Here is a 17,823-nt window from a genome sequence, read left to right as displayed (position 1 = left end):
TACACCATCTCGTACGGCTGTAGCTGAACTGCCCAGCGTTCAATTCGGGGAGGAGGATGAGGCACAGTCCCTTTGAAAAGGGGAACTAGGGGCTGGTGGTCAGTGACCATGGTGAATGGCTGTCCTGTCAAGTACAGATAAAAATGGCTACAGGCCCACTTTATGGCTAATGCTTCCCGCTCAATCTGAGCATACCTTGTTTTGGTGGGCGTGAGTGACTTGCTGGCGAACGCCAGGGTCGGCCATTGGCCGGGCTCATGTTCTTGGGCCAGCACTGCTCCTAGCCCCACTGGGCTTGCATCGACGAGCACCTCAGTTTTCTTCGCGGGTCGAAATAGGCAAGCGTAGCTTCTTCTAGGAGCGCATCTTTGATTCCCTGGAACGCCTCTTCTTCTTTCTGACCCCACTGCCACTTGGTATCCGTCCTGGTAAGGGCTCTGAGTGGCTCCGCTCTGGTGGCTAGTCCTGGAATGAATCTCCCACAGTATGTGGCCATTCCCAGAAAACGTCTCACTTCTGTTGGCGTTGTCGAAGTGGGGGCGCTTTTGATGGCGAGTGACTTCCTCGGGTCCACTTGGATACCTTCTTGGTTGAACACATACCCAAAGAATTCAAGGGTTGGTTAGAAGAATTGGCACTTGTCGTTATGTAACGTTGCTCCGTGCTCACTGAGACGCTTTAAGGTGTTGCGGAGGTGTTTGTGATGGTCAGCTGCCCTTGCTGAGTGGATCAAAATATTGTCGCTGACATTCAACACACCTGGTAGTCCTGACAGCATCTCCCGTATTGTGTTGTGGAATACTTCAGCTGCCCAGGATATCCCAAAGTTGAGCCTTTTGTACCTTCGTAACCCTAGGTGGGTGCTCAAAGTGGTGATGTACCGACTTTCTTCTGACAGAGGAAGCTGATGGTATCCTGCATTCAAGTCGATCTTCGAAAACCACTTGGACCCATTGACATCTGCGATCATGTCATCCATCGTCAGTGTAATGTGACGTTCCCTTCTGATGGCTTTGTTCGGTAGCCTCATGTCGATGCAGAAGCATATGGCACCTGACTGCTTCGGTTTTTCCGCGATGACCATCGGGGACACCCACGGCATTAGTCCTGACACTTTCTCGATGACACCTTGCTCTTCTAGGGTTTCCAATTCCTTTTCTACCAGTGGCCTTAGGTGGAACTGCACTCTCCTGTGTCATAAGGCAACTGGGGCAACCGTCCTGTCGATGTGTAATTTGACTGGATCACACTTGATGCATCCAAGCCCTTGGAATAGCTCCGGGAACTGGCTGAGTAACTCTTCTACTTGGTGGGTCTGGATTCTCCTGGCAGACGAGACACGGCCCAGGTCCTCTGCCGTGTGGCTTCTCAATAGGGTGTCTGCTTCCCTGTCGATTACATGGATCATGGCTGTTACTTCTAGGTCATCCGCTTTGATGGGGACAGAAATCTTTCTTTTCAACTGAAGAGGTGTGTCTGCCCCGTACGCAAATATCTTGGTCTTGGACGGGGTCACCAGTGGACGTGGTCGTAGCTGTCGATATTGTTGGAGGCCCATTACATTTACTGGCGCTCCAGTGCCAATGACTGCCTTTATCTTCGTTCCTGCGACATGGATCATGCACGTTGGCTGGGGACTGCGACGTCGCTTGAGTTCATGTGCGAATGAAATCAGGTATACTTCTTCATCCTCCTATTCTGACGAGTCTTTGACGGGCCCTTGGTATCTTCTACCTTTCCTTTGGGCATCTTCTGATGGTGCTGCCTCTGTCACCAACAGTTGTCGAAGCGCCCGTGTTGGGGGTCTTTGGTCTTGGTAGTCACAGCCTCTGTTTCGCCTCCGGCCTTCGGTGGGAAGGTGGTTAGGTATACCGCAGTTGATACAGGTCTTCCCCTATGGAGGACAGTCTCTTGAAGCATGCTGCTCGTGGCATTTTGGCTTAGACGTTTCTGGCTTCGGTTTCCTGAACGAGTCTCCCTTCGGCTTGGTTCTGAGGGCATCTGCCCGTTCCGTCTTTATGGTGTCGGGTCGTCCCTGGGGTTTGATGAGTGCCTGGTCCATTTTGTTTGCTCGGGCTGCTGACAGATCGTGCGACCATGCCAGTATCAGCATGTACTCGAGCGCGATTTTCGGTTGGCGTAAGATGAGGCCTCTGAGCATCTTGTCTCTGGCAACCGGGCGTAGAATGTGTCCATGGACTCTCCTTCTCGCTGTCAGACTTGCCGCAGCTTGAATCGCTCGAAATCAGGGTTTAGTTAGGGGACAAAGTGGGCGTTGAGGGCGGTCACCGCTACATTGTAGTCCGTCGCCGCTCCCGTGTTGGGCAGGTGCTTAAAGAGTTTGAAGATTTCTTCTCCCGCGTAGTGTAGCAGCAACTAACTTTTCACAGCTTCGTCGCTGGATCCTCCAACTCACTGAAAGGTGGTAACACCCCCGAGGCTGCATGCTGGAAGGGGGGTTGAGCGGGTGCTGTGGCCTGGTCATTGTCCCCCATCTCGATCCGGGGGGGTAGAGGGCTGAGCTGGCAAGGAGTATTTTGGGTGCCCAACACTGGTGGGGTTGGGTCAGCAGAGGTTGAACTGCCGAGGATCGGCGTGAGAACCCAAATTGCTGGGCTGAGAGGGAGCAGGTAAGACCGCAGGCAGGCACTGAGGCTGAGTGATGGCAGGCATGTTCCCAGGCAGGCTCACATGTGTGGCAGGGCGCGTGCACGTGGCGGTGCAGCTTGCAGGGCTGACGGTGATCAGATAGCCTCTTGGTAGGCCTTGCAGACCCCAGGCGGGGGCGTGGCTCAACCACGGTGATTGCGCGGTAATATCAGGGCTGGATGGGCGCGAGGGTGTGCACAGGTCTTGTTGTGGGGTCAAAACCGCTGTTATGTGGCAGGGTGCACTCACCCGATGCAGCACGCCTCGTGTGCGGAACGTCGTGGTCTGCGGCTCTTCTGCCACGACCGGAGATGAGCGACCTGGCAGTATCGGGCAGTTTGGTGTAGCGAGCGAGGGTCACGGCTCTTCTCGCCGCCAGTGTGGTGTCGTGATAACGGAGGCTGATTTAGGGGCCGCTACAACATGTGCGCTGGCGCAAGTAAACCACACTACACACAATGGGTCATAGCCAGGAATCCTGCCCCCAAGCGGGCGCTTCCCTTTTATTCACCCCGCAGGTCACGCCTGGTCTGCAGATGAGGTGCGGCGGTCCGGGGAGAACAGGACCGCTAACTATTACACCAGGGATTTGAAACATGGGACCTGCCCGGGATTTCCTCAGTAAACTCAAAACTTTTTCCATCCTCCAAGCTGAATTTAAAATCCACACTTCCCAATTTCTCAAATACACCCAATTATGACATGCGTGGGGAGCAGAGGGTATAGAGGATACTGAATTGCCAGAATACGCACCACTTGAAGGGAGAATACTGCAGGAAGAGCTAACAACTAAGGCAGTCTCCACCACCTATAAAACAGTAAATAACAACATGCCCAATACAAATTGAGGGAGACATGGGAGGGAGACATGGGGGTCACAATTTGTTTAATTTACCAATCTACTCAGATCGGTATATAATAAAATAAAAATAAAAAAGCAAAGCCATTGCAAGACCTATTGGCTTTACAAATGCTTGTTCCTTATTATCAGGGGGTGGAGGAGGGAAGGGGACAGCAGAAAAACGGGTGAGAATTTTAGTGCAGCAGTTACTTGAAAATGGAGGCTTTTGTAGAAGACACCTGAGAATATATAGCAACTGATTTTTCAATAGCATTTCTGTAAGCTGCAGTTTCAATTGTGATAATTGCCCAAAAAACTAATGAGATTGTATTGTTGGATTTTCTTAAAACTCAATAAAGAAAGTTTTGAGAATAAAAATGACAAGATGCATGCACATGCACACATAGTGGCCATCTTGGAATGGGGAAATAGTTATTTTTCAACAACCATTCCTAAATTGCAATCTATGGGAGAGCCTACGTCGCAATGCACCAATGGCCATTTTTAATTTACTGTTCCAACAGGGCTGATGGCCTTTCTAAAACAGCAGTTTAAATAAGCATTGCCAAAGCCAATTGGTCTCTACTTTGCTCCATACAGGCAGTCACCCAATTGGTTTTGCTATTTTTTTTCCCACCAATGGCATTTTGTCTATTGGAATTCCAATTGAGTGTTCCGTTTAGAGGTTGGAAGTGCAAGTATTAAACATTCTGTGAAATGTGAGCAAAAATCTTGCGCTTAACACAATTTTCTGTTTATAGAAAAGTAGTTTACTGAAGAAAAAAATGTGCTAATACCATTTTGCCCACACCATGCTCATTACCAGCTGCATCATTTACAAGGCCATCACGAACAGCACCTGCACTTATCTTGTAGGCAAGCTCATCATTTCTGGTGGTTCTCTGCAAACCCGCAGCCAGGACATCATCAGACTGCAGATTAAAAATAATAAACAAAGACAAGCATTGGCAAAGCCAATAGGTCTTGCCTATGTGAGAACTATTGACTTTGGCAATTTGTTTTAGCCATTATGTACACCAGTGTGGTTGCTGTTCAGCATGGCTAAAAGTTAGTGGTGGGGGGTAGGGTAGATTAGGGTAGAGTGGAATGGGGTTGTTTGGGATAGAGTGGAGTGGGGGATTGGAGTAGAGTGAAGGTAGATTGAGGTTCAGTAGAGTGGAGGTAGATTGAGGGGAAGTGGAGTAGAGGTAGAGTGGGAATAGAATTGAGTGGTGTGGATTGAGGTAGGCGGGGTGGGGTGGAGTGGGGTACTGTGGTGGGCGGGAGTTGGGTAGATTAACATGGCTAATTAAATTGGGGTGGAGTTGGGTAGATTGGAAAGGAGTAGATTGTGGTCGAATATAGTGGGGTAGATTGGGGTTAAATAGAGTGGGGTAGATATGAGTAGTGTAGATCGGGGAAGAGTGGGGTGGATTGGGGTTGTGTGGAGTGGGGTAGGGTGGAGTGGGGTAGACAGGAAGGGGTAGATTGGGTGGATTATAGTATGTCAGAATGGAATAGAGTGGGGTATATTAGGGTAGTTTGGAGTGGGCTAGATTGTGGTGGAGTGTGGTAGGTTGGGGGTGTGGCGTAGATTGGAGAGTGGGGTATATTAGAGTGGTGTGGGGTAGACTGGAGTGGTGTGGTAAAGTGGGGTCGGGTAGATTGGGGTAGAGAGGGATAGGTGGGGTAGAGAGGGATAGAGTAAGGTGGAGTTTATCAAGAGTGTGAGAAGATTGATGTAGATTGGAGTGGTTTGGATTGGTGTGGAGTAGATAGGGGTAGACTGGAGTGGGGTAGACTGGAGTGGGGTAGATTGGAGTGGGGTGGATTGGACTGGAGAGGGGTAGATTTGGGTGGCATGTGGTAGAATGGAGTGAAGTGGAGTGGAGTAGATTGGGAAGAGTGGAATGGAGTGTGGTAGATTCAGGTAGAGTGTAGTGGGGTAAATTGGAGTGGGGTGGAGGGGAGTTGGATAGATCGGAGTGATTGGAGTGGAGGCAAGAGTGGAGTGGAGTGAGACAGACTGGGGAGGAGTGTAGTGGGGTAGATTGGAGTGGAATGAGCTAGATTAGAGTGGAGATGGGTTGGATAGATGGAGTGAAGTTTAGATTAAGTGGGGTAAATTGGAATGGAGTGGGGTAAATTGGACTGGGGTACATTGGAGTGGAGTAGAGTGGAGTCAGTTAGATTGAAGTGGAGAAGATTGGAGTGGGGTGTATTGGGGTGGTTTGGAGTGGAGTAGGGTAGACTGGAGCAGAGTGGGGTAGATTTGAGTGGAGTGTGGTAGACTGGTGTGGAGTGGGATATATTGGGGAGGAGTTGATAGGATTAGATTGAATGGAGTGGGGTAGAGTGGAGCAGATTGGAGTGGAGTAGACTGGAGTGGAGTGAGGTAGATTGGAGTAGGGTAGATTGAATTGTAGTGGAGTGGATTGGGGTAGAGAGGGAGTTGAGTAAATTGGATTAATGTGGGGTAGATTGGAGTGGGGTGGGTAAATTGGGTTGGAAAAGATTGTAGTGGAGTGGGGTGTGTTGGAGTTGCGTACATTGGGGTAGATTATCGTGGAGTGGGGTGCGGTAGATTGGGGTACATTGGAGTGGACTGACAACATGTTTTGAATTGAAATGACCATTACATTTCCACCAAAATGCGGTTTTACTGCACACAAATGATAATGTGTGCAAATGTCATTAACTAGTCAAGGGCACAGCTTCAGGGGGTGTTTGGGGTATTACACCCCCCTAATATATGTATCTTCTAGTACATGGTTGGGTACAGGTGCTTTCAGTCTGGTATGGTGAGGTGTCTGTCTGATTTTACCATCGATTTGTACACACACACAGACAAAAACACATACACACACTCTCTCTATGTCTATGTATTGAAAATCTTCAAATATGTTGGTAAGTCTACAAAATACTGTGTTTTCCCTTACTTAGTACCTCTACCAATCTGCATTCCTCGCCCTTTCCATTGTCCCTTAAGCTCCTCTAATGTTCCTTGCCCCCTGTACAATGTATTTTTACATTACATGCCGGCATGATGGTTGGAAAATCTGAAGCTCATAAACCCCCCCCCTCCCCCGGCCCCCCAATCTAACTGACCAAGCTACGCCCCTGCAACTATTGTATTGATGCGCTTTCATTCAATTCAAATATTTCTTTACACCACACTTCAGAATTGCACAATAAAGGTCCTTTATTTGTACTAGTTCTAATATTTTCTGAACATCAGCATAGTTAATTTTTATGTAACAGCCTAGCTAAAGACATCTTGGGGACATTTAGAAACCTGACCTAGGAATGCATTCTGTCCATTGCTTATCATTGGCTTTGTAATTCATATTTTCTAGCTTTCTATTTGATGGCTTTATTTGTTTTAGGGTGTCCAGCTTAAGATCGTCCCTCCGGAAGCACAAACCTTATTTACAGTTAGTCGCGGCCGCTGCAGGTAAGAGCGGTGGGTCCAGGGGAGGGCGGATTTTGAGAGACGACCACAAGGTAGAATTAAATAAATAATCAATTTTCCCTCGTGGTCGTTTCTCGAAATCCCCCCTCACCTGGACCCACTGCCCCACCGCTCTTACCTGAAGCGGCCGCAGCTGTTTACAGTATCCTTTCGAGTGCTTCCTTTCTATAAACAGGCTTTAATGCTGTGCATTCAAAGACAGAGGTCAAATGGCAGGCTCCATCTTCGAGTGAGCTTGGTGTTTACTTTTCTTTCGCTGACTTCAAAGTGAGAGAGAGAATTTATGTGACAATCATGTAAATGTAAATGTAGTTGAGCTTATATAGCGCACAGCTACCCGCAGTGGGTTTCCCAGCGCTTGCTTAGGGAACCCTTCCTGGTATTCCCCTGTGAGATAGCAGGGTATCCACAAGGTGAAAGTCAGGCATCCCGCCGCGAGGGGCCGTTGTGGAGATTAAGCAAGCTATTGCCCAGAGTCGCAGAGTGTGAACCCGTGAGTCGAGGAGGCACCGGGGCGAGAATTATCGAGTCCGTGGAATTTTTAGCCCAAGACCCGCCGAGGCGGGGAATTGAACCCTGGTCCAGGACCGATCTCAGCTTCCGGGTCTGCTGCCTCTAACCCCTGAGCCACACTTCTCATGCTGGTGACTGGGGGTTATTATTCTTAAGTGTGGTGGAAACAAATATTTTAATATCATCAACACAAATTAATATACTAGGTGAGGACATTTCAACACATTATTGTTTGTGCGCTGTATACGTTTATCATCTAAACTGTATGTCTGGGCAAGTGTAATGGCCATTATTACAATTGAAGATGTGTTGTCTGTAATGGCAGTGAGCTACCACACCACGCATACTCCACTTTACCCCACTCCACTCTACTCTTCACCACTCACACTACGATACTCCACTCTACACCACTCCACACTGCGTCACTGCACTTTACAACATTCCACTCTACTCCACTTCAGTCTATGCCTCTATACTCTCCATTAATCTGTGCCCATGCGCTCTACTGTGCTATGCACCACTGCACTCTTCACCACTCCACTCTTTGCCACTCCACTCTACACCAATGTACTCTACTCTGTACCACTCCACTCTACACCAATGTACTCTACTCTGTACCACTCCACTCTACGCCAATGCACACTATACCAGCCGCACTATCCACAAGAATCTACTCTACATCACTGCACTCTAACCAACTGCACTCTATGCCACTGCACTATACCATGCACCACTCCAATCTACCGTGCACCATTCCACTGTACGCCACTTCAAGCTACTCAGAAATAATCAACTCTGCACAATTGTAATCTATGCTGCACCCATCCACTCTACTCTGTATCAATCTATGCCACTGCACTCTACTCTAACCACTGTACTCTATGCCAATGCACTCTACACCGCTTTACTCTGCATCACTGCACTCTAAGACACTATACTCTACTCTACAACACTCTACGCCACTGCACTCTACACCAATGTCCTCTACACCACTGCCCTATATGCCACTCTGTTCTACTCTGCATCAATGTACTCTATGCCACTGCTCTCTACTCTACTCTACACCACTCTACTCCACTGCATTCAACGCCAATCCACTCTACTATACAGTACTGCACTCTACGACAGTCTACTCTGAAACACTGCACTCAATGCCACTATACACTACTCTGTAACACTCTAATCTATGCCACTCTATTCTACTCTGCACAACTGTACTCTACACCATTGCTCTCTATGCTACGTTACTCTGTACTGTTCTACTCTACACCACTGAACTCTGTACCACTGCACTTTAAGCCACTCTACACCACTGCATTCCACTTTGAACTATTCCACTCTATGCCACTGCACCCTACACCACTATATACTACTCTGCAACATTCTACTCTGTACCACTGTACTCTACACCACTTTGCTCTGCAACAGTCTATGCTACTGCATTCTAAACCACTCTACATCACTGCACTCTATGACACTCTACTCTAAAGTCCACATTTGTAAAGCGCACAATCACCCGTAAGGGTCTCTAGGCGCTGGGGGCCGTCAGGAAGATTAAGCAAGCTATTGCCCAGAGTCACATGGTGCTGGGCTAACCTGCCGCCGGAGCCGGGGATCGAACTGTGGTCCCCAGATTCCAGCGTCAGTCGCCCTGGCCGCGGCGCCACACCTCTCGCAACATTGCACACTCCACCACCTAACTCTGCACCACTGGACTATGCTAAGCCACAACGCTCTACAGCACTTCACTCTACTATATGCCGATGCACTCTCCTTTACTATACACCATTGCCCTCTTCGCCACTGCACTTTAAACCACTCCAGTCTAAGCCACTCCACTCTACCTTGCAGCACTTCACTTCACTGAAACAATCTACTCTACAGCACTGCACTTTGTGCCACTCTCCTCCATGCTGCACCACTCTAGGTCACTCTACTCTACGCCACTCTTCCCTAAGCCACTCTACAGCAAACCACTGCACTCCACCCACTCTACTCTACACCACTTTACTCAAAACCAATTCACTGTACGCCAACTATTTTGCATCACTGTACTCTACACCACTATACTCTACTCTGTAATACTCTACACCACTGCTCACTACACCACTGCAATCTACACCATTGGGCTTTATGTCACTACACTCTACCCACTCTATTCCACTCTGTACCACTGTACTGTATGCTGCTGCTCTCTAAAGAACTCTACAGCACTCTATTCTACTGTGCACCACTGTACTCTATGCTACTGCTTTCTAGAGAACTCTACAGCACTCTATTCTACTCTACCACTGTACTATATGAAGCTGCTCTCTACAGCACTCTACACCACTGCAGTCTACTCCAATGCACTCTACACCACTGCACTCTACATCACTCTACTCTGCAAGACTGCACTCTAGACCACGGAACTCTATGCCACTGCAAGCTACATCATTACACCAATGCACTTTATGTCACTGCACTCTTCACTAATCTATTCTACTCTACATCACTGTACTGTATGACACTGCTTTCTGTCCCACCGCACTCTAAGACACCCTACTATGTAAGACTGAACTATCCGCCATTGAATTCTACGCTACTCTGCACCAATGCACTCTATGCCACTACACTCTACAACACTCTAATCTACTCTGCACCACTGCACTCCATGCCACTTCACTCTATGCCTCTCTACTCCACCCTGTGCCAGTCCACTCTATGCCTTGGCACTCCACGCCACTGCAATCTACGGTGCACCACTCCACTCTACTTTGCACAACTCTACACTGCACCACTCTAAGCCACTCTACCATATGTGAATGCCTTCTACACCGATACACTATAAGCTATTGCACTCTATACCAATCTACTCTGCACCACTGTATTTTATGCCATCCAATTCACTCTAGGCCACAACACTCCACTCTATGACGCTCTACTCCATTAAACTCTACTCCACTCTATGACACTCCACGCCACTCTACGCAACTCACTCTACGCCACTCCATGCCACTTTATTCCACTCTATTCTACAACACACTACTCTGCTCTGCGCCACTCCAATACTCCATTCTATGCCACTCCATGCCACTCCACACTGAAACTTTAAGCCACTCCACTATATGACATTCTACTCTACTTCACTACTTCACTCTATACGACTCGACTCAACGACAATCTACTCCACTCTACAACACTCCGGTCAAAGCAACACCCTCTACGCCACTGTACTCGACACCGCTCCACAACACTGTATGACACTCTACGCCACTATACACCACTCAACTCTACGACACTCTATTCTAAGCCCTTCCACTCTACTCCCTCCACAACATTATGCCACTTAACTCTACGCCACTCCATGACACTCCACTCTACATCACTCCACTTGAAGACACTCAAAAACTCTCTACACCACTCCATAACACGACACTCTACTTTACAACAATCCACTCCACACCCCTCTCCTTTATGCCACTAACATTTAGCCATGCTGAAAATCTGCCAAGCTGGTGAACAATATGGCTAAAACATATTGGCAAAGCCAATAGCTCTTGCATAGGCGAGACCTATTGGCATTGACAAAGCTTGTTTGTCTTTTGTGTGCGCTAGAAAAAAAAACAATCACATCCTCTCCTCTTACATGGATGCTCTGCAGAATTGTCACATAAATTCTCTCACTTCAAAGTCAGAGAAAGAAAAGTAAACATGAAGCTCCCCACTTCTGTCTTTGAATGCACAACAAATGTGACAAGATGAAACCCCTGTTTACAGAAAGCGACCTTGTGGAAAAATATGGTAAACAATGTTTGGGAAACAGGACGGATTAACTCAGGCTGGACAGCCTGAGGCAAATAAAAGTCAGCAAATAGAACGCCAGAAAATGTGAGTTACAAACACAAAGCCTTTGGTAAGCAACGGGCAGAATGCTTTCCTAGGTCAGCTTTCTGAATGTCCCCAAGATGTCTTTAGAAAACCGACTGCGACCTAAAAACACAGGGCCCAATTCACAGAACTAACTTAAGACAAAATCCTAAACTTACTACCATTTTGGTATTCACAGAAGGCACTTACTCATTTTGGTATTCACAGAAGGCAGTTACTCATTTTGGTATTCATGGAAGGCACTTACTCATTGATGAGTAAGTGCCACTTACTCATCTTAAGTAACTTACTAATTTCGGTATTCATGGAAGGCACTTACTCATTGATGAGTAAGTGCCTTCTGTGAATACCAAAATGAGTAATTTACTCATTTTGAGTACCTCACTCATTTTTAGTAACTTACTCATTTTAAGTAACTTACTCATTTTGGTATTCACAGAAGGCGCTTAATCATCAATGAGTAAGTTCCTTTTGGGAATACCAAAATGGTAGTAAGTTTAGGATTTTGTCTTAACACCTTCGCTGCGGCGGCTATTCCGCCGCAGCGCTAAAGGGGCGGGGGCCGCGCGGCGCGCTCATGCTGGTGACGGAACCGCTCCGTCACCAGCCTCGGTTGAGCTGTGCTCATGACGGAGCGGTTCCGTCATGGCCCCGCCCACTCAATAGAACGCGCCGCGCAGGCGCGTCGAGCGGGCCATGACGGAACCGCTCCGTCATCAGCACAGCGCTACCGCGGCTGATGACGGAGCGGTTCCGTCATCAGCGCGGAAGGGGTTAAGTTAGTTTTGTGAATCGGGCCCACAAGACGGCAGGCGTTTTCCATCCATGCACACAGGATCTTAACAACATCACCATATCCACCCGGACCGCCTCAACACCACGCCAATCAAGGAAAGAGTTGAAGCATTTTGTAAAGAGCACTACATCATAATGTATTAACCGCCCACAACCAAGCGTCCTCTTTTATTACTTGGTTAGGTTATGCTCGTCTTTGACCATGTACCGCGCTCCGCTGCCTTTTGGCTAGGTTTCCACTATAGAAATACCATACCCATGCATACATATATTTGAAATCGCCATGTCTTAGCCTCAGTAGCAAGAAACTAATGCTTATTTCATTGCTTTAAATGTGGAGAAACTTGTGCAAGTGCTGTTTCCAAAAGTAATTTCCTATTTAAATCTAAACGCAAAATGACAATATGATTACAGGATGCTGTAACACAATTACTGAATCACAGTGTTACTGCAAACGATCTGACATTCTCTTAATAAGGCGGAAGCGGGTTGCACAGTGAAAGAGAGTGGGTTTAGTGACAGTAAGGCTATATCTCAACTACTTGAAAAGGTGAATCCCTATCAAAACATTTGCATTTTCCCAATGTGTAAGACACTTTAATGCATATAATTAGGCGACTTACATGGGTGAAGGAGAGATCCTATAACGTTCCATTATTACTTTCATTAAGTAAAAAAAGAACACAATTTTCTGCCGGCGATCCACTCTGGGGTATCTAATGTTTATTTTGATTACTTGCTCAATAGATAAAAGTACTCGCATCCATGACATTATTGCTCTAGTTTGCACGGAAGTGGACTGTATTTAGCACAAAGATAATGTTAACCCTGTACGGAAATAAAATGGAAGAAATGTTCCTGTGGCAAGAGAGTAAGGTTTGTTGTTTTATTATGAAAAGGAGAGATTTTAATGTTTTTAGACAGAGAAGGGCTGGGGTTAAAACGAATACTTGTTCATTTAAATGCTTGTATGTGGGCGGGTTAAGTATATTAGTATAAAAAATATATCATTGAAAAAGTATAATTTTTTTAATGATTTGAGTTTTTTTGTATTATGTGTGGCTATGAATTGTTTGTATGGCCTTTTTAGGCATGATATCAAGCTGTTAATAAAATACTGAAAATATATTCTGGGGTGTCCAACGTTTATGCATGATGGTAGCGTCCATGCCAGGTTTTCAAGGTATGTACATTTACCGTATTATGAACCTAAGCAGGAATCACAGTCTGTCGCTATCCTGAAAATCTGCATAGAGGTCAATCTCCTGAACCTATATTGGGCACCATGGTGTCTTTCGAGGGAAAGATAGAGCTGAGACACCATCTTTACATCATTTAAACTCTTCTAAAAATTGAAAACAGCAGGAGCTGCCAGATCCCAATGCTGAAAGGAAGTTCAAATTTCAAGCACAAGTTTTTATTAGAGATTTAGTTCTAACAATGAGACCTACAATAGAATAAAGGTAGCAAAAATGGCATGTACTGAGAAATGTAGGTGACACTGACCCTAAGAAAAGGGCTTTTCACCATGCAACACTAAGCATGAACCTGAGACTGGGTCTCACACCTGGAGGATTCCCGGATTAGAGAACAGGTGGGACATGCAGCACTGGGGTGTAGTCTGGGAACACAATATAGCGCCTGGGAGCAGTGTGGGAGTAGCAGCACTGGGGCAGGCTGGCGGCCATTCCAACAATTCAATCTCATCTGGATGATGTCTTCGCCTTGGAATCATTTTCACTCTCTCAACCTGCCAAGCGCTTTCCATAGACTTCAGTGGGATTACCAACCCTTCAAACCTTCTTTACACTCCAAACATGGTTCACCCCCTCGGTTTAAATGGAATCACCCTCCACAAACACCTGACGTCACCCCCTGCAGATTGTTAATGAGGGAAAGTTATGTCCCGGGAGGGGGGGGGGGCTGCTGCAAAACTGGCACTGTATTTAAGAAATCTTAAATTCGTAGAAAGTGGAGGGGGCTGTTTACAAAGCGCTAAATTGCCATATTAGAGGTGGAAGGCGCTATAGAAACGATAATGCCGTAACAACAGCCTCCAATAGCACCACTACAGTTTAAGAATATTTAGGCCTGAGATTTATATATAGCATTATGTTATATGCTTTGATAGACTACAGGGGGCTTGAAATACATATTTCTGCGAGTTATTAAATAAACTTTAAAATGTCTACTTACTTTTTTGTCCTTCTTAGGCTCGTAGTCCATGTCGGTCTCCGTTAGCTCTCTCCAGTCACTGCAGCACTGCCCTTCCTATTCACCGAGGCCTTTCCGGACAGGGAAACTCCACCAGCGCCCTGCCCTGATATGGGGGTGGGGGCGCTTCCCTTCCTGCCATTCTTTCGGGCAGTGTTGGGGGACTGCAGGCCTAGCAGCGGGGCTTGTGACGCCAGACACGGTAGCAGTGCAGTGCGCGGGGGCCCCGGGGCCCCGGGCCCCCAGGTCCCTCTGGGGTGTATTTGCAGAGGGGGTAGCGGAGTGTAAGGGTGTGCCCATGCGTGCACGTGGTACAACTGCTGCGGGCCCGTGTGTGTGTACACTCGGGGGTCACGCACTTATTCTGGACCAGGAGACACAGGAAGTGCATTGCAACAAAGATAAAACTGTTCCAAAATAGTGTTTCCATGGAGACAGGAAGTGCACATTCGACGCAGAAATACGATGCCCATCTGTGTGTGACATCCTTCCCAGCTGTCCCTCTTTAAGAGACGCATCCCCTCTGCAGAAAATAGTAGAAATGCCTTTTTTTGCGGCTTGAATTTTCAGAAATTAAAATTGAAATGTGTCTGCAAATTTACTTCCACCTGCTTAAACTTTGGCAACTCTCTTAAGGTGGCAAGGCTAAACGCCACTTTGAAAAGGGGGGGGGGCAAATGGACAGCGTTTCATTATAAGTTTATAACGTTTTCTTCCACCAATCCCCAACATATTGTAATAACTGTTTTTAGCTCTGCTCGAGCAAAAGAAACAAATGATGGACTGTTGCTGAACAATGCAAACATTGACACCCAGTCACAAAGATCTGGGTTTAATCCATTGTTCTTTTGTTCACCATGCCACCGCAGTTTAGACCCCGCCCTATGCAAACCAGTCTTGACCCTGTGCCTCATGGGAACAATCCAGCCCGAACTGCCAAGCCAGGTCGTCCCTGGACCGGAAACAAGCATCCTGGGACGAGTTTTGGGACATCACCCCTCATCAGCCAGGTTAGCTTGAATCCAGTGGCGCAGTGAGCATGTGTAGGAACGTAGGATATACTTCTATGGTTACTCCCCACTTTTTGCCTGGTGCTAAGCTGTGTTTGACTCGTCTGACTGGGATCCTGCTAACCAGGACCCCAGTCTATCTGCTTTCTCCCTAAATTGTTATATTTTGTACTTAGATACACCCCAGAATGGATACTGGGGTACCCTCATAAGTCCCTAGTATTTGGTACCCATGTACACAGGGCATTGGTACACCAGAGGTCTCCCATGTGCTGAACCATGTATTATGCCACCCATGAGAGACCTTTTGAAATGGAATTACAGGCCTGCCATTGAAGCCTGTGTAAGTTGGTGCTGGTACCACTTACTAAAGATATAGGTTTCCTATATCTAGGGTCACTGCGCTTAAAACCTATAAGTCACCCCTCGAGTAGGCCTTTTCAATCCTGAAGGCAGGGTGCTTGGTTCTAAGTGAGAGGGTGCCCCTGCATTAGCAGGACACCCCTGCAGCCTACTGAGTCCATTCTCCCGGGTTGTCAGTGAGGCAGCCATATACGTTGGAATCATACCCACATACCATAAACGGTGTGGGTGGTATGATTCCAAGCACTGGAAAAGCCCTCCGTTAGGCTCTCAGTGTTCCCGGACCAGCCTTCTTGACCTGGACAGCACAAAATGGTTGCTGCCGACCATAGACATGATTCTGCCCTCCTGCTGCTGAGCCAAGCTCGAGCAGGAGAAGGCAGAACAATAAGCATCCTGTCACAGGGAGGCATGACCACCTCCCAGACAGGATTTTGTGTATTGGGGTAGGGTGGGTGCGCTTGCCAGCACCACTCAGACTGCTTGAGGGGTACATTCGGTATCCCCATGTATAGTGCAGTTCAAGCAGGCCCGGACTGGCCATTGCGGGCACCGGGCAATCCCCCGGTGCGCCGCAAAGGTGGGGGCCGGTTTTTGGGCTTGGGGCCGTTTTTGTTACAGGGCCGTTTTTGCAGCATAGCTGCAAAATGGGCCCTGTAACAAAATCGGCCGAAAACCAGCCCCAGCAAAGAGCTCGGTCGCACCCCCAAGGGGCCGGCCGAGCACTTTGCCAGGGCCGGTTTTGGTTCTCAGTCCGGCCCTGAGTTCAAGTCAGTCGTGGGAGCCGTTGGCTACCGCTCTCACGCGAAACTGGACAAAGGACATGGGAATAACCTACTCCCTATCCAGGCACTCTCCTGGGAGGGTCCCTTGAATCGTCCCAACCCTTCCATTAAGGTACCTAAGGGCTTACCTGTGTATAGGGCCCTAGCTTCGTCGTAGGATAAGATTTAGATCAAACGCTACTTCTTGTACCATCTGGGCACACGGGACTTCGCTGGACTTCGTTTGGGCCTGACTTTGTCTCCTTTCCAGTCTGCTGCATTTTCTGTGCCTGTGCATCATACAGGAACCGTCCAAGGCATGTGAAGCATCAAAGACACTTGAAGGAATCTCCCTTGAAGTGAAGCAGTCACTCCCTTGCTTTCGCAGGCACCACAACTAAGTCGACCACTCTGCTGAACCTGAGCTCCTCCGGATCCGTAGGGCACAGCTTTCCAAACTTTTCATGTTGGTGACACACCTTTTTGTGAAAAAAAATTCAGGGACACGGTAGCGCGAGGAAGCGCAGCGAGCGAGCCCGAACCACCTATGGTGGGTTCAGGCCCCACACACACATACTCCACCCCACACACACAACCCCACACACAGCACCCCACAGACACACCACCCCACACCCCACACAACCCCACACACACCCCCCACACAACCCCACACACACCCCCCACACAAACCCACCCACACACACACCCCACACACACCCCACACACACCCCACACCCCACCCACCCCCCCCACACACCCCCCACACCCCCCACACACACACCCCACTCACACACACCCCACACCCCACCCCACACCCCACCCACACACACCCCACACAAAGCCCACACACAGCCCAACACACACCACCCCACAGACACACAACCCCACACACACCACCCCACAGACACACCACTCCACACACAGCCCACACACAGCCCAACACACACCACCCCACAGACATACAACCCCACACACACCACCCCACAGACACACCACCCCACACACCCCCCCCACACCCCCCCCCACACAACTCCACACACACCCCCCACACAAACCCACCCACACCCCCCACAGACACACCCCCACACACCCCACAGCCCCCCACACACCCCACACACACCCCACACACAGCCCAACACACAGCCCAACACACCACCCCACAGACACACAACCCCACACACACCCCACCCCCACACACACACACCCCACACACACACACACACACAACCCACACACACACCCCACACAACCCCACACACACACAACCCCACACACACCCCACACCCACCCCACACCCACACACAACTCCACACACACACACACAAAAATGCA

At 48.3% G+C, this 17,823-nt stretch overlaps 1 protein-coding gene across 1 annotated transcript in view; it reads right to left on the bottom strand.

Moving 5' to 3' along the window:
• CCM2L (CCM2 like scaffold protein) overlaps positions 1–14,453 on the bottom strand; it is an 89,867-nt gene extending 75,414 nt beyond the window's left edge. Inside the window, exon 1 of the mRNA XM_078650446.1 lies at positions 14,337–14,453. Within this exon, the coding sequence (XP_078506572.1) occupies positions 14,337–14,366 (30 nt within the window). The 5' untranslated portion in view covers positions 14,367–14,453. The remainder of the gene's footprint in view (positions 1–14,336) is intronic.
• Positions 14,454–17,823: the final 3,370 nt, after the last annotated feature.

Source organism: Lissotriton helveticus, chromosome 7 (genome assembly GCF_964261635.1).
Source record: "Lissotriton helveticus chromosome 7, aLisHel1.1, whole genome shotgun sequence".
In the NCBI taxonomy this organism is placed as follows: domain Eukaryota; kingdom Metazoa; phylum Chordata; class Amphibia; order Caudata; family Salamandridae; genus Lissotriton; species Lissotriton helveticus.
Note: the sequence above shows the minus strand (reverse complement) of the source record. Positions and strands in the feature narration are given on the sequence as shown.